The 23,597-nt window shown below is 38.6% G+C and overlaps 3 protein-coding genes across 4 annotated transcripts in view; 2 read left to right on the top strand and 1 right to left on the bottom strand.

Annotated features, from left to right (window-relative positions):
• The first annotated feature begins 727 nt into the window (after nt 1-727).
• her5 (hairy-related 5) lies at nt 728-9,658 on the top strand. The gene is made up of 4 exons (XM_061233881.1): nt 728-775; nt 1,165-1,260; nt 1,427-1,714; nt 9,170-9,658. Exons 1-4 carry the CDS (start codon nt 728-730, stop codon nt 9,656-9,658), a joined length of 921 nt encoding a protein of 306 aa, XP_061089865.1.
• Nucleotides 9,659-17,015: 7,357 nt separating this feature from the next.
• pfdn6 (prefoldin subunit 6) lies at nt 17,016-18,747 on the bottom strand. Its single transcript, XM_061236455.1, has 4 exons — nt 18,511-18,747; nt 18,035-18,105; nt 17,655-17,779; nt 17,016-17,334 (listed from the first exon to the last, which is right to left on the bottom strand). The coding sequence occupies exons 1-4, from the start codon at nt 18,572-18,574 to the stop codon at nt 17,214-17,216; spliced, it is 381 nt and encodes a 126-aa protein (XP_061092439.1). The 5' UTR covers nt 18,575-18,747; the 3' UTR covers nt 17,016-17,213.
• Nucleotides 18,748-19,010: 263 nt separating this feature from the next.
• mrpl11 (mitochondrial ribosomal protein L11) overlaps nt 19,011-23,597 on the top strand; it is a 38,568-nt gene continuing 33,981 nt past the window's right edge. The window contains exon 1 of one of the 2 annotated variants that reach the window (XM_061236453.1): nt 19,011-19,170. The gene's annotated coding sequence lies outside the window, so the exon portion shown is untranslated. The remainder of the gene's footprint in view (nt 19,171-23,597) is intronic. The other variant, XM_061236454.1, reaches the window with a different exon arrangement.

Below are 23,597 nucleotides of genomic sequence, written 5' to 3'. Positions count from 1 at the left end.
AGTGTTGTTGTTGTTGCGTCTCGCTTTCTCTCAATTCAGGCATGTTTTCACAATACCCATCCAACAAAAACATTTCCTCCATAGCACATTACTCATGACCGATAACTGGCCACAGTGTATTCAGGGAACCACATTCTTTGCTTGTGTGACCAATTGTTGCAGCAATTGTATAGAAAAGGAAACGAATTATATAGATTGTTGCCAAAATAATTATTTGACCAGCCCTATTTGAATAAACACATTTATCATATACAATAAACACTGTTAATATCCGTTATTACTGGAATCTAGCAGTAAACACAATTGACAAAATGTTAATTTTACGAACAGGCCTATCTACCGTGTTTGGGATATGTTGGACACTTTCCGTGGAAGTATATGCCTAGGTGTAATTCACTAATTGTAAGAACTGTGATGTTGAGTGTAGAGTTATATATTAATATACATGTAGTTCTTAACTTAGCTGAGGGACTTTTTTTTTTTTAATGCTATGGAACTGTGTACTTCCCCCCAGTTGCTTCTTTAGCCAATGCAGAGAGTCGACGTCACGGTGGGCGATACCTTTATTATAATATACGAAGAAAATGATTCGTTCAATACCGAGGGGAGGGAAGTGGGGCGTGGTTTCAAGATACAAGAAGTGTAGTTCGCTTACCTGAGCTTTGCTTGTTGTAAATAGGCATCGGAAATCGTCGCTGTCGGGCTGCTGCTATCGTAAAATTTCGCCATGAAAACATTAACTGCAGAACTCCCAGACCAAAAAGATGTAAGAAGGGTAAGACTGACATTGAATTGATTTGCTTATTCAATTGGGCTATTTTTATAATTTTGCTTTTTTGTAGGCTATTTTACTACGGTTATTATGTGTGTGTTCAACATTAAATTCCTTAAATTAAATGTACATTAAATGTACTTAATATCGAACTGTAAATATCTAAACTATTAGTTTTTGAGCTGTAACTGCATTGTAGGCCCTATTGGCTTTGTATTTTAAATCAAGGAATATTGTGGATTAGGCTACTCAAATGAAAGCATGATGGAATTGCCAGCTAATTTGAAACTGCAAAATGTATTCCTCAGGGGTTGAATCTGCAGATAATACTAATGGCTTTGCAGCCTACAGGCCAAAGATTAACCAGTGTTTTCCTGTGACTACCCTTGCAGGTCCCAAAACCCCAGATGGAGAAACGGAGAAGAGACCGCATCAATAACAGCCTGGAAACTCTGCGTCTGTTACTGTTGGAGAATACACACAATGAGGTTGGTTATTACTAAAAATCCACCATTTCCATATACCATACACATTTGCTGAGGAAAATAGACGTTTCATCTTTCCTGATTATTTTTCTCAACAGTGTCAACCATTTTCAACTAATTAAATTCCTCATTTTTAAAATCTGTTTGCTTCGTCACTTTATTCCTGCAGAAACTGCGGAACCCCAAAGTGGAGAAGGCTGAAATCTTGGAGAGTGTGGTTGACTTCCTGAAGGCAGAGCACGAGGGGGGACACGAGCCTTGGCCAGAGATCAGACGAAGGAGAGAGAAACCTGGAGTGGAGGACGACGAGGTGAAGTCACCCAGCAAGCATCACCACAGCTACCATGCAGGCATGAGGACATGTCTACTAAGGGTCGGCCATTTCATTTCAGCTAAGAGTCATGAGTTGGAGGACAGCAGTGAGGAAGGCCCACAGGCTAAATCCCCGCTACATCAAGTGCCTCCCCTTCCATACTCACCTTCAGTTGGGGAAACGCACTTGCCCATCACCCAAGACTTGTCCAAGACTGCTCTTCACATGCCCCCACTGCAAATGCTCCCATTTGGGCAACCGGCCTCTCCTTGCTCCTCCTTGGGTATGAAGAGGCTTCCCCAGGCAAGAGTCTGCCCCACTATCTCTCATGTGCTCAGTAACAGCAGTGGGGTGTCATCTGCTAAATCATCTGCTGTTCTCAGTGACACAGTGTGGAGGCCTTGGCCACAGTAGAGACAGCTGTAGAGACGGCCTCATATTTGTACAGAGAAGCCTCATATTTGTACAGAGAAGACTCATATTTGTACAGAGAAGACTCATATTTGTACAGAGAAGATCTCTTTCGTTGACCTGGACAGCTGCTAGAAAACAGGAATCTCACTTTTCACCAATTACTGAGAGGACAGTTATTTCATCAGCCTAGGCATCATGGCTGCTGATGTTGAGTTATGTTAGTACATTTACATTTACATTTTAGTCATTTGGCAGACGCTTTTAATCCAAAGCGACTTACAAGTGCAGAACACAGAAGGAGCATACAAAGAGTATATATCTATCCAGGAATTAGACTGCCTAGACCCCGAAAGACTGTAATATGTGTAAATATACAACATATGTATATATGTATTTTTCTGTACTGATGAGTGTGTTGAAATGACATTGGTGTATATATGGGTATACTGTTAAACTGGTAAACTATTTGACTTAAAAAAGGCTTTATCTTTGCCCTAAAATTTATACCTCATTACAAATTATAAGAAACAAGGAAATATTGCAGTACTGTAGAAATAAACCCAAATATTGTTTCTTTTTCTCTCATTTTTACTAAAAACAAGAATGAACTATTTTGAAGATCTTTATTATTTTGTAATAATAAAGAGTATACCATTAAGTTTGTGGTAAAGGTACTTTTTTCTATTTTTCTATAAAGGTGTTTTCTATTTTATGAAAAGAGTGCTTCAAATTTAGTAATTCTGTGGAGTTGTAATCATAAATGTTAATGTGATACAAAATTCCTATTGCCCAATAAATATATTTTCATATTTTAGATGAACTCAGATTGTAGATAATTTGCAGAGTGAAACTTGGGAATGATTTAAAAACCTCTCTCCTGATTGACTTATTTCTACTTCTATAAGTTTTATTCCAGAAGATCTTGCAACAAGGAATAACTCCCTTTTATATTAAATGGGCAATGTTAAAAGCATTGGTTTGTATTTTTTACATTAAAAATGAGCAACTACTTGTGCAAATGTGGTATGAGAAATAAACAAATTTATAACTGGATTTTGTTGTCATCTTCATCCTTATGCATTTCTCTATTATGTTATTGGTTGATTTTAAAATGCAATATAAAAATGAACTCTTTTGCCCTTTTGGCATGTCATTCAGTCAAATGGTGATGTCTCTGATTTCTCGAGCAAACTACTCCAATAGAACCCCCACTATCCCTGACTATGAGTACTGATGTCCAACATTTACCTAAGTCCATTCAAGGCCAATGTTCCCAATTTGAATTTCCACAAGGGTTGTTACAATCAAATGGGTGCTTTGGATGGAAGGCCAGTGATAGCACATTGTGATGCCCATGTGAGAATGCGGACTTGTCCACTGATCAACCACCATCTTTGTCACACGCAGGTAGTAAGCACAGTTAATTAATTGCTTACACCAAATGGGGTGGGGGTGGGGAGTGATTAAGTATAACTGCAAAATCATTTGGCTTCCACTTTCAATTACAAAGAAAAGGAAGAGACGTGTTTTGTCATAACTTGGAAAGCGCGCTTAATTTCAGTCTTTAAAGCTTCCCATTGGGATGGTCATAAATGACAGCACCGAGAAACGTTGCACAGAAACAGAAAGCTCTTTAATATATCCTCCATTTCGGATGCAAAATGCCCATGTATGACGATCACCGAAAGAACCAGGAAAAACTGTGCACCGATACGCAATATTTCGTTTCTAAATGTGACGCTCACATTGAGGCTAGAATGGATTTGCGTGTAGTCATTTCTCCGTAAGCAACTGTGTAGCTTTTCGAGATTTGTACAACAGTTTGATATGCCTTGCTAAACTTTAATTAAGCACTTCATCGAGTTGTATTATCTGCATTCCTCTATGGAACATTCGTGTCCATAGCAATAACCTACCATCTTGCTTCAAAGGCCGGGGTTTAGTGCCACCGTGGTGAGTTCTGAACAGGACGCTCTTTTATGTGCAGATTTGGGATGCTTGGCAGCCTGTGTTAAACCAAAACAAAGGGATTAAATAGAAATCAGATTACGAAATCATTTGAGAGGAACCCCTTTCTCTCCAATAACGGGAGTGGCGTGGTTAAGCGGTATTATTGGAATCAATCCCTCAAATACTATTAGGCCTACCCGTTTTTGCAATAAGTGGATTATGTGATGGAGACTTCTTTTTTATCTTCTCGGCGGATGTTTACTTAAAAGTGTCCTAGGCGCACAATGGCACGGGGTCTTAAACCAGTTTCGATAACATTTATTTTCTTTATGGTAATGTAATTTTCTGGTAATTTTCTTTCAGAGTAATGCCAGTGTTTGTTCAAGGAAGGGTATTCTTGCAGTTGAAAAAGTCTATATTTAAATTTAAATATTCATTATAACAAATCAGTGCAATGACCACAAATAAACAGCACTTCTTCCATTTAATTTAATAGAGAGCCACAGACAATCCATTACAAAGGAGGATTACAGAAACACACCTGCAGCTGCATGCTGGGCTTTATTAGGTTCTCATAAAATAAATACTCACCAGCATGTCACAACTAGCAAGCAAACTTGCCACAGGCATTCTTGGAAAAAGGTGGCATCATGTTGCATTACAATTGGTTTATGCAATGTCTGCATTGGAACTAAGTTAATGGGAAAGCTATAAAAGTTACTTAAAGAATATTGGATTGTGCTTTCAACTGTCCACACCAGAATTGCATAGCATGAAGAACTACGGGGTGGATGCAGATGTATGATACAGCCATGATTGAGTACTATTATTGAATTATTATTGAAATATTGACTGAATAAACTATGTCAAAAGTTAACATTACAGAGTCAAAGGCATGACATTCCATTGTGATCATTTAGCAAACACAACTTGCAGAAGTGGAGAACATCAGTGTTAGTCTCAGGAATGCAAATATCAACAATACACAGAAGGCCTTATATTATATCATACAACTAAAATGAAGTTACAGTTGGAGCAAAAGTAAATACCACTAGGTAGATTACCTGTCTTACACGGTTACGACTCTAAAGCTAAATAAGAGCACAGTGTGAAACAGACCTGGATAATGATGGGATACAGAAAAAACTAGCCCCTAGCGCCTGAAAGCAGTTATGTCAGATATTATTGTTCAGTAAAAGTTGCCATGTGCTCATTATGTCCCTCTGGTCTTCACTTCAGGGTAAAAGGTGCCCACCTGTTATTTACAAACCATACCACTATACAGCTATATCCATAACATTACTCCAAAAGCAAATCCATAAAGAAAAGAAAGAAGATAAGGATGCTCAGTGAAATCAACCACTATGCACTCTTTATATATACAGTATGGACCATGAGTCTGTACTCCAGCATCATGAAATTGAAATAAAGTTTGAAATGCATCAGATTTAATTTGTGATGTATATCCATATCGGGTGAACTGTGTAGGAATTGTAGCACCAAGACCAAAAGACAAATAATTGTAATCTTACGGTTTAATCTTAAAGTGATCACACTATACCAAGTACTTGGTTGCAAGTCCTTTGCATTGGATGACTGTCTGAAACTAAGTGTGTGGCACACAGACATGACCAGATGCTGGGTATATCCCCTGCTGATGCTTTGCTAGGCCTGTCCTGCAGTCATCTTCAGTTCCTGATGTTTCGGGGGGATTTTGCCTTCAGGTTTGTCTTCATCCAGTGAAACACATTAATTGCATTCAGGTCAGGAGCTTGAGTTGACCTGTCAAGATCATTCCACTTTTTGGCCATGAACACCTCCTGGTAGCAGCTTGTTTGGTAGCAACCTGTTTTGAATCATGAGCAGTTCCTTTCTTTCTCTACATTTTCCTCATTCCATCACTTTGGTACAGGTTAATGCTTATGACATCTGTCAATAAATAAAGAATCCCAGAAATGTAGAGGCCTTTTATTGGCATTTTACTGACATTTATATGGTCCTCAGACAACAGTAACAGTTACAGTAATGAGAAGTAACAGTAACTCCAAATCCAAAATGCCACACCAATAATCAATTCGAGAACTTTTGTTTTTAGCTTTCTTGTGCATGAGCCAATGATGTAACAACACAGAGCTGGCCAAGATACGGTGCTTTCCAAATGTCTTAAGCACATCTAAATGTAATGAAATTAAGTCTCAAAATATTAAAAAGTTATATAAATAGCAGGGAACAGTTAATGGTACACTGTCCTGCAGTTTTATAAGAAAATTGGGTGGAGGTTGTTGCAAACATAGTGGATAACTTGCCACAGTTCTTATGCAGACTTTGGCTGTCCCAATTGCTTCTGGCTCCCCAGGTTATCCCAGATAGCCATCACCTTTTTGTCAGAAGTGGTCTATTACTTCATATCTTACTTTATCTACCAAAATACATACATTTCTCGGCAACATTTATTTTTTTGAAAAATGAATGCCTGGAAATCTCACAGCTTTTTCACAGTATTGTATGTATAAAAAATCAGATAAGGATCAAACAATATGCATATACCCTGAAATTCAAGTTGACAGTCTGTACTTTAACATCATATTAACTCTTTCATTTATAATCCAGAGCTAAAACAGCTTGTTGTATGTGCATGCATTTCAGAAGCTATATATTACTGTATATGTGCATGATCTCCACCTAATAACACATTTCCATCGCCTATATTAGATCATGCAACACTTACACAAAATCATACATTTCTGGGTCAATCTGTCACACTGTTGTCCATTGCACATAAAGTTAAGCGCCATGTCCAGTGTTAATGCATAGGCTATAGATTATTAAGTCAAATATACATCAGCTGTAGTATTTACTAAAGGTATTAAGCAAACAGTACAGCTGGTGTATGTTTCAGTTAACAGTAGGATATGTGTATTACCTCAAAATAACTTCATTGCACAATTTTATTAATACACTGCATTTTATTTATACCGCAGTTTTATACAGTATATTTACACCATTGTATAGCCTACTCGTTATAGTTTAATTATTCACGTGAAACATATTGGAATGATTTAATATCTATACCGTGTGTCTTTGAACACATTACCGGGGTGTAATGAAAGCTTTCCCACGACCACATACATCTGTGAACTGGCTAAAGAGAGAAAAGCAACGGCTCGAACTAAAGAAGAGTCAATTTTGACAGGTAACAAAATGGTCAGCTCGCCTTCTCGTGAGAAAGTGCAGAGGGACCAAGGGTAAGTTCGAATCCCACGCTCACACGTTTTTGCCATATTGTGGAGAGTTTGGAAACACCGTGAATGCGTCTGTCTTACAATTCTGAAGGAAAACATGACATCAAGAGCTAATTCCAATTTGTTTTTTTCGATGTGGTCAAAGTTTACTTCTAATCAAGGGTCAACTGGCGTAGGCCTAAGTGTTAGTAAGTAAAAACCAATTGTAATTGTAAGTAAGCCACCATAACCCTTCAATTTACATATTTAGAATGTGTTATCATGAAACGTTAAGGAATAAACTTGAGGGACGGTGAACATATATGCTAGTTAAAAATAACAATCAGTAGCTTTGGCGATCTTACATGCACACGTGCGCTGCATAGACAACAGACATCGCACACAAGGTGTTAAACTGTATTTGCATACCACCACTCTACTTGCGCCAAAAGTTTAACTGTGAAATGCATCACAGGTGGCGCGTGCCTTTGAACAAAAACATTTGCATTTCAAACCTAAAGACAATACACTGTGTGAAAGCGTGGCAAAATAATACTACATTTTGGTTTTACTACAAATGTGATGATGAGATGCACAATAGTGGGATTTTCATTCTTACGTCCTTTATTGAACCCACGAAGAATTATTTAAGGGTAAATATCAAATGAACCGTAAAGTTTAGCGTAAGTTATGGACAGTTCATTCGAGGCAGGGGTTCAAGATGAAATCGTAATCAAAGTATGACCTAAACCCTCTAAAACAAGCCTGGTTTGTTTTTCAACTCTTAACTGGATCACTACATTTCAGTCCTCAAAATGAACAATCTAAGCTAAGTGTGAATTTTTATGGATTTATTTGTTTATTTAATTTGGGTTTCTATCATTATACTCTTGATTAATTTGACTACTGTATGTCTGTAATGTACATACGAAGACAACTAGGAGTGGCTTTCGAGTGCTCCGGAACTTTCCATTCAATTCAGTTGGATAACCAAGGGAGGGAACCTTTCGTACGTCCAGTTGGGGGCCAAACTCAACGTCATTTCAGGGGCGGGATTTCCTGGTGAAATAGGCGGAGCGAAAGACACTGGTTGGCACCACGGTTAGTTTAAAAGACATACAGACAGTATCCCTCGCTTATCCTTCTTGACAGTAGCAGAAAAGGACATTGTTTACTGGAAAAGCAGATGATCGCAGCCCGCTTCAATATCTTATTCGTCATATCCACAAGAAAAGGCAAGACTGGTGTATAAGAAGATGAAGCTGCTCAAAGCAACTCAAAACAAAGACTTAAAAAAGAAGAGAAAGGTATGAATTTTGTGATTAAAAATCAAACATAAATAGGACCCATAACATGGTATTCATTATTCAGGGTGTTTGCCCTTATGCCAACTCTGCCTTTTCTATGCTTCTGTAAAAAGCACTATACAAACATAATTGAAATAGAATTATATGAACTGGAACTGCACAAATATTGAAGATTTAGGTGTTATTTGTAAAGGGGAGAATTTAATTTTGAGTTTTATTCACAGAAAGTAAATGTCAGTGGGATTAAAAAATACCTTGATGGAGTTCAGTGTGGAAAATAAGGTTGTGTGCTTTGCTGCAGTCACTTTGTAAATACAATTTTAAAGGGCAAATAATAACAGTGACATTTTGAATTGTAGCGAACGGCTGATTTTGACTCCTAATATTTTGTCTAACCATGTTATTTTGATTGACAGCTCCCAAAGTCTGAAGTGGAGAGACATCGGAGAGAAAGAATGAACCGCAGTCTGGAGAGTCTGAGAGCCCTTTTGCTGAAGGGACAGCATCAATCGGTGAGCAACCCCCCCTCACTATCTAGATCTCTCACTGCCCTACCTCACCCGCACATTAAACCTCTCTCAGTGCCCATCTCACCAACTCTCTCTTTACTTCTCCCGCTCTACATGTATTATAAAGGGCCTCTTAGTCTCAAGACCTCTTTATAGCTCAGAATAGGTGTAGTAATCGCTCTTGCGCCTCTTTTGTAGGATCCTACCTGTCGACGAGTGGAGAAAGCTGAGATCCTGGAGCACACGGTCCTTTTCCTGCGGAATACAGAGAACCCGGTTCCGCATGAGGAGGCAGAGCAGCACCCTTTTCGGCACGGCTTTTTGGCCTGTCTGAAGCAGGCTACGCAGTTCCTGAAAGTCGAGGGCGAGGGACAGCGGGCGGGGGGAGCTTTGACGGACGCGCTCTCCTTGCATCGCTTGCGACCCTCCACCCATGACGCTGCGACGCGGCTCTCCCCTCGCCCTCCCCGGACACAGTCGGAGGGGTCGCCTGTCCAAGCATGGCAGCAAGGCTGGAAAAGCAGACAGCAGCTCTGCGCAGCCCTCGGAAGTTGGAACTTCCCATACCAAAGAGCACCACTGGCACATACAGACCCTAACGATCCGCAGGGATACCCCAGAAGTGCTCCTGAAGTCTGCTCCTCATCCTCCACACACAGCCAGGCCATGTGGAGACCCTGGTCTTGAAACTTAGAGAGAGGCCTCTGCATACATCGGGACATCGTATTATATGTATTATATGTGTAAATTATCATTATATATGTAAATAGACGGAGACATATATCATAGATCTATCTAATATTATTTGCTTGTGTAAAAATATATTTTTGATATTTAATATATTCTAGTTTTAATTAATTGTTTCCAGGTTTAGTGCAACAGTTGCAAGATTGAAAGACACATTGTAAATCTAGAGTAAATACTATAGACATTATTTTATCTGACTATGGACATTTATTTTATTGACTCATGAGAGTATCTGTATATTTTTGAATACAAAATAAAACATAACAAATGTAAAATATTTTGGTTGCATTACTTGTTTTCTTTAATATATTTTTTATAAATTGCCACTTGCTTTGAACATTAGGCCCAGTCTTTATGCACACATACCATTTTATACTCCACAGACTAAAAATCTCTCTGCAATGTTTTATGTATTTTATTTTACATTTTAGTATAATAATATAAATCACAACAAAATTACAAAAAACACAATACCAGTACACACCCATGCAAAACCATAACCTCTCACAATACAATCACCTAGACATATACACACTTATAGGCACAAATCCCAAAGAATGTTAAAATGAAAGATTATGTAAAAATGAATATAAAATGTAAACAGTTCTCAAACTTACATAAACTGCTTTTCCACTTTATTGAGAATCCCTGAAAGAATTACATCCTCACAAAGGAGTGTCTTGATAAACCCCTGTTTTGAGGTGACATTTTCTTTTAGATATGATTATATACTATACTATATATTCACTTCCTGTTTCACAGTCCCAAGAAGTGGCACTACCTTGGGAGCAGGACAAATAGAATAAATGAAGAGTTTAGGATAACTACTGTATGTATGTTCACATGAGTTACGTTGTATCTAGAATATCTTCCCCAGTGATTTTGCATAGTGCCTCCCAGTATATACGAAAATTGGATAACTCAAATGGTAACAGCTTTCCATGTTATTGTGTTGACTGGAACAGCTGGCATTATATAGGAATGTAATATTTTATCAGCATACTTAATTAAAGCTGAGCTTGACTTCATTTCATTATGTCAATAAGCCAAAATGGTCTTATGATTTGATATTCAAAAAATATATTTTGACTTCAAGGAATTATTCTTCCATTTGTTTAGTTCTGTTACCCGTTAATCATTGGTGAGAAGCCGAATACATAGGTCAACTGGTGGTCGCTTCTACACTGGAATTTCAGTCTGACACTTTCGGAACACCTCATGCTGACACTTATTCGTGGGAACGATATTACCTGACCGTGAGATTGAGGGTGTCAGCCAAATGGTATGTCACACCAAATACTACAAGCCTATTTCCAACTCGTGGTAACACAACCAGATAGATAAAAGACCACCGTATCCTATATTGACCGATTATGAACTCGAATTCAAATTTGCCACCTGCAGACAGAAGCTGTTTTGCAATGTACTCCGATGTTAAAATTAAAACGGATAACACACAGAACTACTCCCACTTATGCTACGACTGTAAAGTTGAATGCCCCGGTGTGACTTGAAACACGTAGGCCAATAAAAGTACAATTTACATTTGTCACGTCTCTTAGACCAAATGCTTGCCGAATGTTTGTCTTGCGTCGTTTTATGTTTAAAGGTAACTGAACTTCCCAAGGCCACACTGGGGATTATAAATTGCTTGTCATAGCTAAATAATGTATAATGTTACCTGTAGGCTATGTTTACAATTGAGTGCCACACCTCATCGCAAATTGCATTATCTTGGTCCAAACAGTGGTTCGCTGTTTTCACTGGGCGTCTTCTGCCATCGAAGGCACGTGCATCGTCTCTCGTCCATTCGACACACACACACACACGGACACATTTGTGGCACACGAGTAACACCATTGTGGGATATTTCACCTCTGTTGTTTGTTTGTTCCATGGCGGTGTGTGCTTTAGATTATATGACACGAAGCCACTGTCGCTGTTTGGAAATGACTCGTGCCTATTACGCACTTTCAGATCTGCTAGCACAGGCACTGGGTGACAACACCAGGAGAGTGCAAGTGTTAAGATTTTTGGGACAAATGCCTGTTTGGACATGTTCAGCCATGCTGTAAAATCCACCGATGCCATCTTGAAAATGAAGATGGTCTAGCTGGGTCAACCAGCTGTTTCAATACATACCTTGAGCTGGTCAAACCCTATCAAGCTGGGATCTGGTCAACCAGTCAAATCATGTCGAGCTGGGAGCTGGTCTGAACTGTTTTTTTATTTTTCAGCAGGGAAAACATTAAATATTAATGTTTGATTACAAAAGTTCACGTGAATGGACGGGGACTATAATGGAACATTACTGTCTGTTGTAACTGCATAATCCAGAGTATCATATTAAAGCATTCTCTGGATGCATGGAAATATATTGATGTTCTCAAGTGACATTATTAAACAAACGTGGAACTACAGATGGTCACAGTTCATAAGCCTACATGCACATACAACACTGAAATTCTGGCCTACCGTGAATATTTGGCAGAATTAGTTGCAGGGCCCACATGCGAGCCCTTGTGTATTAGGAATGAGCAGAGTAGTAAACTTGTACATGGTGTAAGAATCTTCAGTCTTCACAGTTGCTTTTTATATTTTAGGATTGCTAATTGAACTGAGGTTGTAAGTACCCAGCACGTCTAAGGACATGAGCACCGTTCTATTGGAACTTTCACTGACTAATTTCAGTTCAATTGATATTAGCACACAGATTTATCGAAATGCAGGCGGGAATGAATACAAGACCTGAGGTAAAATATTGAAAAGGTTCTAATTAAGAGGTAGCAGAGAGAGGAGGAACTGTCAATGAGAGCAGTTACCTCTTTTAGAAACAACCCACATTCTATTAGCTTTTCTATGGATTTCAGAACAGTTCCGCTGTAAACTCGCAGCAGTTGCCCTTTAATGATATATATCACGTGATATGCTTTTTGAAATGACTAACGTGATTTAAACATGAGAGAAAACCTAGCATAATCCTTTTATTGGCTTGTTTGTGCAAGTGGTGGGGGTGAAACTTCGGGTTGTGCTGATAATAAGACGCTGTTCTCTTCAGCATGCGCGGCCTTTTTTATGCTCATTATTCATGCTGGTTTAATCCTCGGCAGGGGGGAAATGAAGGGGGAATGTTTTTCTACGATGGGCATTAATTACACACGAAGCCACACAAAGCGATGTCCGCTGTGCTCGATCGACTTTTCATTGCAATATGAATGGATAGTGGTGGGAGCTCCAGGGGTGCGCACTTTGAGGGGGCGGCGACGTGCCTGAATTGACTGACCGCACTACTAACTGTGCGAGGTTAAAGGAATTCTTCTCGTCAACATCTGGCCTCGTGGGCCCTTTCTCTGCCCCCATAATTAGGGCAGACGTTTTCCTACACCCCTCTTACAAATTCAAGCGGAAAAAGGGCGAAGACGGAGGTCGCCACATTTTTGGTTTATTAAATGGCCAGCTTAGAAAACCAACATCATAACCAGTTTAAGGAAATTAAAGTATTATTGTAAAAATGTCCATTGCCATTGCCATTGCCATTATTCTTATTTATTATTTTGGTACTGTGATTTTCAGCAAACGTTTAATCAATAGGCCGATAGCTAGACTGTAATAAACTATGCGGGCGTGGGACAAGGTAAATACGTCTACTGTCATTCACAAGGACAAGCTTCACAATTTAATTTCTGATAGCTTTCCTGAGCATAAAGATAATGTGAAGACGAACCGAGTCGGACCAACTGCATAGAGTGCATATCCTAGCGGCAGGCTCTGTGAACCACGTATGAAAACCAAATTTCCAATTTGCATATAGCCTGCGTTTCAAACAAGAGCATAGTACTTCTCTTCCCAAGTAAGCCATTAAGGAGTAACTATGCAACCTTTTAGAGTGCTATCTTACCAAGCAGAGCATTACACGCACTGTTGCTCTGAGTGTTTGTATTATCGTCAGCAAGTAGTAAACATGAAACAATTTGCGGGGTGAATTATTCCTTTAATTGTTTGCTTGCTAATTGAGGATAATAAACACAGACAGGTTGTGAGCTATCTATTAAAGATAGGGGTTCTGCATCCTCCATCTCAGACTCATAAATCACCACTGTTCTGTTAGGCTCATTGTTTTCAATTAAGAAGTAATGAGAGCATCTGCCATACATACAAATATGTCTGGTTCAACCTTGTGGGATTAATTCCAGAGCAAGGCAGCATAATAAGATCCTCAAATTGCTTTTTTTATGGGTGCCTACCCAGGGCTTAGTTGTAATGCAGGTAAACAGGTAAATGATGAATAGAAATTAAAACATGTATATTTCTTTAAAAATATTAAATATATTCACCATTATTAGTATGCAATAGTCTATTCCCTTTGGAGAAGTTGTGCGATTAGATGCAACATGATGGATAAATCCTTTTTTACCTTTACACATCACCGCAATAATTGTGCTACTACACCCCGCATGGTAATAAAAAATGCTTGCATGTTACCTGAGGCTACCATGAGGTGCTGTTTAGATGGCCACACTGTTTTCCACTTTCTCGGTGCATGGTTATAGTTCATCAGCCTGCTGTTTTCTCCTTCGTTGTCTCACTCAGTAATCATGGCTTAGCCATCCACAGGGGAAAAACAGTTTAAGGAAATTTAAGCAGGCTCATTCTCAGCCAATTATCATTATAAACTGGTTCCCCTGTCTAAGTTGGATGCTTACACAAACCTTTTTCCTACTGAGCACACAGGGAGTCGACATTGGCATTAACAAAGTCAAACTGTGAAGAGAAAAAGTGTGTGATTTGCATGTACAGATTTAAGTGAATATTTACATCATGTAAAACCCCTCAATTTATAAAAGATACCAGTAGTACTAATACACTGAACTGCAAAATAACATTTTCTTTTATGTATGTTTTTGGGAAAGTATAAATTGTTTAATGTATGATATTGAAACTTATTTGCATGTATTTAAAGATATTATATTATACGTTATATTAGGTACATATCAGATAAATATCTAATTAGCCAATCATGTGGCCGCAACTCAAAGAAATGTGATCTAAGTGACTTTTACCATGGAGTGATTTACCGTAGTGCCAGACAGGATGGTTTGATTATCTGAGAAACTGCTGATCTCCTGGGAGTTTACAGAGAGTGGTGTGAAGAACAAGAAAACATCCAGTGTTCTGAGCTATGTGGGTAGAAATGCCTTGTTAATGAGAGAAGCCAGAGTGTGAAAATGCCTTGTTAGCAAGAGAGGTCAAAGGGAATGGCCAGACTGGTTAAGCTGACAGGAAGATGACAGTAACTCAAATAACCACACGTTACAACAGTGTTACATAAGTGTTCTCTCAACACAGAACACGTCTAACCTTGAAGTGGATGGGCAGAAAACTAATAAGTCTTATATATGTTTTTGTCCATCCTCCAATATAAAATTGGCATTAAATAATTACTCTGTAGATAAGCATAGCATGTTGGTTTCTGGTGTTTTCAAATCTTTTTCAAATAACTTGAAATTCATCATTTTATCTAATTGTTAGCTGTACTGTGTCTTGTGAATTGCTAATGTAACACTTAAAATACAAAGGGTGATTGCCCTCACACACTGTCTTGGCTGAAGACAGGGGGAAAACGATTGGCTATATAAATGAAATCACAATGATCCCTTATATATAGTCTCCACTTGGGAAAACGGTCCTGTCCTACTGCTAAGTTTTCATCTGTAAAGTCCTGAGAAATGGTTCAGTTGGTAATTTCCCCAGTGATCCAGCTTGCACCAGGAAGAGGTCTGTGACTACTCCTGCTATGGTTTACTGACCTCTGCCATCTGGCCCCAACCTCTCTGTCACAGGACACCAGTGGTACTACAGAAAGAGCAGTGTCTCCCTCTGGTGTCACAGCCCCAGAGCAGAACCAGTCATCTTCCAGCATACATAGGAGATCCATAGGACAGAGGTTAGGAACTAACCTTTTGAGTAATAACTTTATCCTCCTAAGACCCGCACTCTTTTTTGGTATGCATTTTTAATTTCTCTTTGCTATTCGGGCTTATTGTCCACGCATGTGTACGCCAGGTCTTAGGAGGTTAAAGTACAATTTAGATGCAAACCAGGGGACCAGGGATTGCCAGTGGTAACTGGAGGTATTGCAGCTTATTAAGCCTCTGGTGCCAAAAAGCAAATTTCCCCATTGTGATGACTTTACCTTGGCAAACTTATATGATTTTTGACAGTACATTTAAATTCAGAAATTTTTTCACACCAAACTAATAACTCTCCAGGGAGATTTTTTCTGAGGCTCAAAGAATAAGATATAATTCCTATACATTCCCTTCCATTTAGGTACCCAGTGTGCATGCTCTGGTTCCAAAAAGCCCCAATCAAACATGGCAGCCTCCAACAAATGGCGCAAGAAGCCTCGTATAGGAATCCATACAACCAGTAAGCAGGAGCCATCTATCTTGATGATTCAAAGCACAGTACTGTATAATACACTCCTCCAATTCTAATTCAAACACACGCCCTTTAGCACCAGTGCCCTCTACTGTTGTGAAGTTGAACAGCTCAATAGATCATGGCATTTTAGAAATTTTTGTAAGCTCACCATGACTTCCATTTGTTAAAGTTCTTCATTGGACTAGCTGGAATGGTGCAGAGTATGCCTTTAAAACTCACGTCATCTGGCAACATTCCAGACAATATATATGCTATTATTGAGTTGAGCAACCCATTTTTGACAAATCACAAGATACTGGCTAATGTGTGAAGAGGGAATGCCTTTAATTTCCCTTTGAATCTTTCCAATTTCAACTTGTATCATTACTCACATTCCAGAGTAAATTGGCAAATGTAGCTCAAACTCCAAATAATTTGCAGAAAAGAAACAATTTACAGAAATGTGAATACTGAAGCCTCTGTGGAAAATATTTCGAGTAATTTCACATAAGCACAAGCAATTAAATTCAGTAACTTGAAAATACAAAGCCAAGTCTGTAAATAACTGTTGGCATTATAAAACAAATCAGTAATCGCCTGCTGTTGAAAAAGATTTTATCCACAAAATAACATGGCTTTTTTCAATTTTCTAAAAAGGCTAATTCAGACATAAAACGTGGAAATTGTAATTATTCACTTCAGTCAACCTAACATCCATGTAGACAATTAAGTTAAATAATTTGTAATTAGCAAAACAATCCTTTTCCTATATATTGAGCAAGAACGGGTAAAAACCAATCACTCTAAATAAGTGTAACAAGCATTTAATCAAGGAATTTCTTCTAACATAAAAACAAATGAATTCACTTGCATGTAAATAATGAAACAATTTTATTGATAACAACAAGGGCAACAAAAAAATCCCACTGGGACATCCTGTACTGCTGTGCAGGATGGTGGGCGAGTAGGTTTACGCAGGTCAGTCAGTCCATGTGTTTGAATGGGGGAGCAGAACTGTTTCTATATGGGGTCTGTTCATTTTTCTTAAAGTCTGTATCCACCAGTCCGTCCATCAGACTTTCCCAACAGGCCGGCCCTGAGCCCGCTGGTACTCCTGCTGGAGGCTGGAAAGGACCTCGCGGTGCTGATCCAACTTCCGCTCCATCTCTTTCAGTAGCGTTTCGTAGCGCTGGCTGCAGAGGAAAGAGGGGAACAAACCATGAAGAAAATAGCATCGTGTGCACTATATGGTGTCATCATATTTCATCCAAGTTGAGTCACAGCTGTGGCTGACATAGCAATGAATGAATAAATAAAAGCGTTAGATACGTATTAAATCAAGAAACTTTTCTGCCATGGCCCCTTTGTTGTAAATCACCACATAGACAATCACCAATGACATAACAGAACAGGCTTTGTGTCCACCAGCTTACTCAATTTGCAAACATGACTCAGGATCTCTACTTTCCACCAAAACTATTTAGACATCACCCCACACTCTCCTAATACTCACATTTCACCATTAATGTACTCCAGCCTCTTGGCAACTGTTGCTTTGGCTTCATCTAAATCTTGTTTTACCAGCACGGGTCCAATGAGCTTGTAAACTGTGTTTTCACTGTCCAGCAGATCCAATTCCTGTATGGGTGGGGTCAGACCACAGAACAAGATGAAGTATAGACAAAATTTCAAACCTAACTGACTGGTTTTATGAAATATCCGATAATAACACAATATCTGACAACCTTTTATTATACCAGATTTTGATGTATATACCAGAGCAGTCACTGGTTCTAACCAGCCCCGCCCCATCAAGGCACATTTGAAGCCACACAACCCCATCATTCTTTAAAACACAAACCACCATTTAATCCAATAGTATTGTGCACCTACGTCTTTAACAATGGTGTTCTCCGTCAACTGAGTCTCAAGTTTATGCCTGGCTGACATGCTTTTACTGACATCTGTAAGGAATAAAGCAGGTTTTAGTATATCACAAAAACAAGAATTAAGCATCGAGGTATGAATGACAGTTAATTTTATGCGCTGATATTAGGCTGCTACATTCAGTGGATTGGTTGGCAAGGCAATAAGTCACATCACGAGCTACTTGGCGAGCTAGCTAACGTTAGTTATCTCCCTCGACGAACGATGGACTGGGCTGCTAGCATTATTCCCTCAAGAGGGCTATTTTAACCTGAGGTAATTTAGCCATGCAGCAAGATAGGTAACTATAGTAAATAACGGCTGGACGGTCCGTGATTAGTCTGCTATCAATCATTGGACATATTTACAAGCTAGCTTGCTGCCCCCCACCACACTTTAGCTAACATTAGCAAAACTAGCTAGCTTGCTTATTTGTCGCATACCTTTTTGCATCTGCTGGTATTTTTCCAGTTCTGCCTGCAATTTCTTCTGAATCGCTTCTGCCATTATGCCGCTGATGAGGTTAGATTTGAACCCTTATATGGGTAAAAATGATGGGCAAGCCGCAAAATATACCGCAGCCTTAAACAAACGTGAAGTGTCAGTAAAAAGCCTTGCCTTACTCTAAAGGAAATGTGACCATATCACCCCGGACATGATGTCATTTGGCTGCGCTCGGAAAAAAATTGTCCGTTTGGAAACGGATAAACATAAACTTAATTTTGAACATTTGGAATGGATTAACTGAACTTGAGAAATACAAATGGAATATTACGAAATAGACAAATAGAAAAACAGCAACAACTTTTGATCAAGTGAAACAATTTCATCCCAAATGTTAGTAACAACTTGTGAGCCGTCGGTAATATCAATAGAAATAAATGTACAGTTAGTTAGTAATTATTTAATTATATGATGGGGTAAGCCAGGGGTAGTCTTATGGAACAGCGGTAGGCTACCCGGAGCATTTTCACGGCGTGGATCGGAAGTACAACTTTTATCTCTTCCTATCAGTTGTACCTAAAATGGCGGCGCGCATTGCCCTACCTGCAGCGTGAAAATAACTACATGTTATGCGCTGAGGGTTGACTTCTAGGCGGTAGGTAGGTAACAGACATTACATATATTCCTACCAGAATGGTATTTAATCTCGACAACATGTGTTTTAGATATTGCATGCAATTAACTTCAAATGATCTTATTAGCTAGTTAGGAAGGACATGGACCAAGGGACATCCATCGATTGTGTTGGAATTTGCTGGGTGAAATTAAGTTGGATAACTAACTTGATAAGTACACTTGTTACTAAATGTCTCCCTGATTCTGAAAGTTAGAGTATTTTAGAAATTTAGTCTAAATTATTTTGCTGCCGCTAATATCTGAAGCATATTGGTAACCATTGGCTTGTTAACCAAGTCCTCTGTGCATTTAATATCTTGCTTGGTTGAATGCATGACCGTTTATAGAGCTAATCTATAAGAATGGCAATCTTAATTTAGCTACTTTATATCGATCAACATTCGATAGGCAGCATTAACGGTGCAGTTGAGTAACTTGATTTGACCCTCCTCCTTATCCTTTCTTTTTATCACAATGTTAGGGGTGTAGAGTTAGTTTAGCTATAGATCTGTATGGTGTTGTTTTGTTGATCAATATGTGTTGGCTTGCGCTGTTAACCTTACACGTATTGTTTATAAATGGGCTTCCTGTGCCCCCTTTTGTAAGTCGCCTTGGATAAGTGCTTAGACCTGCTATGTAAATTTAATGAATGTAAGATGGCTAATGTAATTCTTGGAGTGGGAAACAGACCATGGGAGTAAATCAGAAAAATGTGTAAATCTAAAATTACACACTGTTAATACAACTTGTAGGCCAAAAGGCTTCCTATTTGTTCAACAATACTCATTTTCACCTCCACCAACTGTACGTGGCGTAGAGAGTGTTGGGTTGATCCTCTGTTTATATGAACAGGCTAAAGCTTTGTAACATTTTACACGATTTTAATCAAAAGCTTTGTCGATCAATCAATATTTATTTAATTCTTGGAGGACACATTGAGAAAATGAAAGCACATTCACAATGATGCTGAGATGACACAATGCTTGAAACAGTAATAAAAAGTAAAATGATTTTTTAAAAATGCAATTATAATAAATATAACTATATATATATATTATATTATATATGAAATGTCCAAGAGTTACAACAGTTTCAGTTCCTTGTGCAAATCCACAAATATTTCTAGTCATACAAGCATTGATTATTGTGACTTGGATCCTCTGAGCTGCCACTGGAGGAAATGGAATTAAATGAATTCAGCCTGTATCCTGTATTGCATTACGTGAATGGCATTTTGCGTCCTCAGGAGCTTAGGTAAACAACCATACAACTTTCTATGAAAAACAATCCTCATGTGACATAAACAAGTAAAGACCAATATGTTTTTCAAAAGCAAGCCACTTCATCGAAGGTTTGTGGTTTGTCATGTTTATTTCTAACAGGTCCTAAAAATATAAAGAAATTAGATCCTTGACATTCAAGTTTTCCCACTTATCTACTTTTATTAACCTGGCACAAGCAGGTGTTGTTGATGAATGACTTTTAATTAGCATAATAAAATGAATGTATCTAAATGTCCAGTGATTAATTAACTTTAGAAATAAGAAAAAAAGGATCAGGATATTTTTCGTCGGCTGGCCTATTCTGAGTAATGGTGCCGCCATGCTCACCGTGACTACTGCACTGTAAAATGTTTTTTTTGCCTGATGGGGGGAAAAGTAATGTTTTGTGCTTATGCAGCTCTGTCCAAACCAATAAGAAGTTAGTAGTTTGATCCCCCTCTACATCTGGTAAGTGTGGTTTTGTGCCATAAGCACTTCTCCATGTTTATCAGTGTGTATTTGCCAAGTCAAGGATGGTGCTTGAATTCCCCATTTTAAAACTTGTCATCCCGACTATTGATTCTACCATTTGTCAGGATGTGTGTGACCTTAACTCAAACTCTGATGGCAATTCTCAGAAGTAATTTCTGTGTAATGTATGAACCATAACCAAAACATTTGTTACTGATTTGAGCTTTACTTGGCCAATGTTGTGGTTGTGGAACACGAGTCCATATTTGGGTTGCCACTGTCCATCATGCTATGTCATGCAAAGCTCTCCTTTTAAATAAAGGAAAGGGAGAAAACTGAATGCTGAACTTGGGCAATGGTTCGAATTTATTTATAGAATGTAAATTTTTTCAGGCAGGTTTTTTTATTATAGACAAAAATTAACTTTTTGTCAATCTGTGGGTATTTGTGTTTTCACATTAGTTAGGTGTTGGACTACCTCCCTCACCCACCATCTCAATCAATATTCAGCTGGAGGGTGGAATCTTCTGAGGAGAGAATACTAATGTTGCTGAATGCTAACAGAATACTAATGTTCTGTCACAATATAGTACTTGAACGCTACTGTATCAATATGTCAATGCTGCAGAGTGATACTATAATGCAGAATACCAATGAGTATTCTAGGTTTTTATTGAACCCCCGCAGTTGATTCTGAAGACAGTGCTGTGCCAAAGATCTGCCTGTACCTGATTTTATGTTAAATGAAAATGTCTCTTGCCTCAGTATTTCAAGCTTAACAAGATGGATTGTTTCAAACAGGGGACCAGGACTGAGAAATCGCGAGCGGTGTGGGAGAGAAGAGAATCAGCACTAGAGGGCGGGCTTGCGCAAACCCCCCCCCCCCCCCCATAAAATTCTCATCCATACCCACATATTGCATGCACCACGGTTCAATATCGCCAGATTAATCACTCGACCTCTAAACATAATAAAAATGATATAGCCGCTCAGTCGCTAAGAGCTATCGTCTGGCAGTTGGACGGTTCAATCCCGCCCCGGGTGTTTCCCTGAGCAACACACAAATGCTCCTGACGAGCTGGTTGGTGCCTTGCATGGCAGCCAATCGCCATTGGTGTGTGAGTGTGTGTATGAATGGGTCATTGAAGTATCAGTTGTACAACGCCTTGGATAAAGGTGCCATATAAAGGCCAACCATTTACCAATTTTGTGATCTTTCTTTGGGAAACTTATTAATTATTTAACATGTGTTTTTGCAGAATCAGATGTCTGCAGATTTAGAAAGCAAGTATATAGGGAAAGGCACAAGATCATCTTTTTGCTTGCCTTCGGGGCAAGAAGGGACATTTTAGCAATTTTAGGTCATTTTATTCAACATTTTGAATAAGTGATGTTTTATTTTCTCTCAAAGAAACATGATTTTTGTGTGAGGGGAAACTCATTGAAATGAATGCATGTGATGGGAGTTTTACAGGATTAGCTTTGTCAGTTATCCCTCCCTGTGCCTTTTATTAAAATAGTTTGTATCGCTAATCGTTATCGCCCGATACTGTTATTAAGTTATCGGTATTGGTCATGAAAAATGGTGCCATGCACCCCTACTCTGTTGCTGTCCAAAAAAGTATTAAAGTGTCAGAGAGACGTATTGTTGCTTTGGTCAGCATAATTCATCATTGTGAAGAACCTGGCCTGACTTTTTACTGAAACAACTATAAAGTTAATACAATTGCTTTATGTGAAAAGCAGTTCCGTGACAGTAAGGAAGGCATGCTTGTGAATTGTACGCTGCTGTGTGTACTAATGCACATAGAGTTTGACTTTTCAGTAACATACTTTTCACTTCCAGCCAAAGCACAGCTCAGGCCTACTGCTGTATATGTACTGCCTGTTCCCTTGGCTTGCAGATCTGCAAATACAAATACAAAATAGTCCCCATCGAAATGAACAATTTGCTGTTTTGAGGTACATTTGATGGCCATGTTTTTGTGATAATAGGATGCATTTTCTGAAAATATGTCTTTCCGAGCTGTATTTATTTAATGACCTCGGCACACAACGGAAATGAATGTCTTTCTGGTTGAGCGCTAAATGGGGTAGGAAAATACTGTGAATTGAATGGATACATTTTCAGTTTTGGTATTTATGCTGAAGCTACTGAAAATATGTGCTAAAATGTGGTGTTATCCTTTAATTTGGCAAATTACGTAGGTATGCACTCATTGTTTATTTTTGCATTCAAACAATTACAAAGTAAAGTTCAGTATATAGGCAGACTGGTGGTGGGAGCAGTGCTTGGCCTGAGACCTTTCTTTGTCTATTGTTCACAAATAAAAGGATAATCTTGAGCTAATACTAGAAAGAATAATTCTGTTCAGGGGCGTTAAGTTTTTGCAGTTTTATCACACTCCGAGTGCACCCCTTGCTCTGTGGGTAGATATCTTTGGTGATACTAAAATTCACATCACAAACTTTTATGTTTACACACAAGATGCTCATATGATCTCAATGATATATTAAAACTTTTTTTAAATGCCTCCATAGTAAACTTTGTGGTTTGTTCAGAATTAATAGTAATTTAGTCATTTTCAGAGCTGCTTATTGCTACAGTTTTTGTAGAGGAATAAGCTTTTCTACTAAAGGCCACAGACAATTTCAGTGTACCTCCTGCTGTGACATTA

This window comes from Conger conger, chromosome 3, assembly GCF_963514075.1.
Source record: "Conger conger chromosome 3, fConCon1.1, whole genome shotgun sequence".
NCBI lineage: Eukaryota > Metazoa > Chordata > Actinopteri > Anguilliformes > Congridae > Conger > Conger conger.
This window is presented reverse-complemented; position numbering and strand designations above follow the sequence as displayed.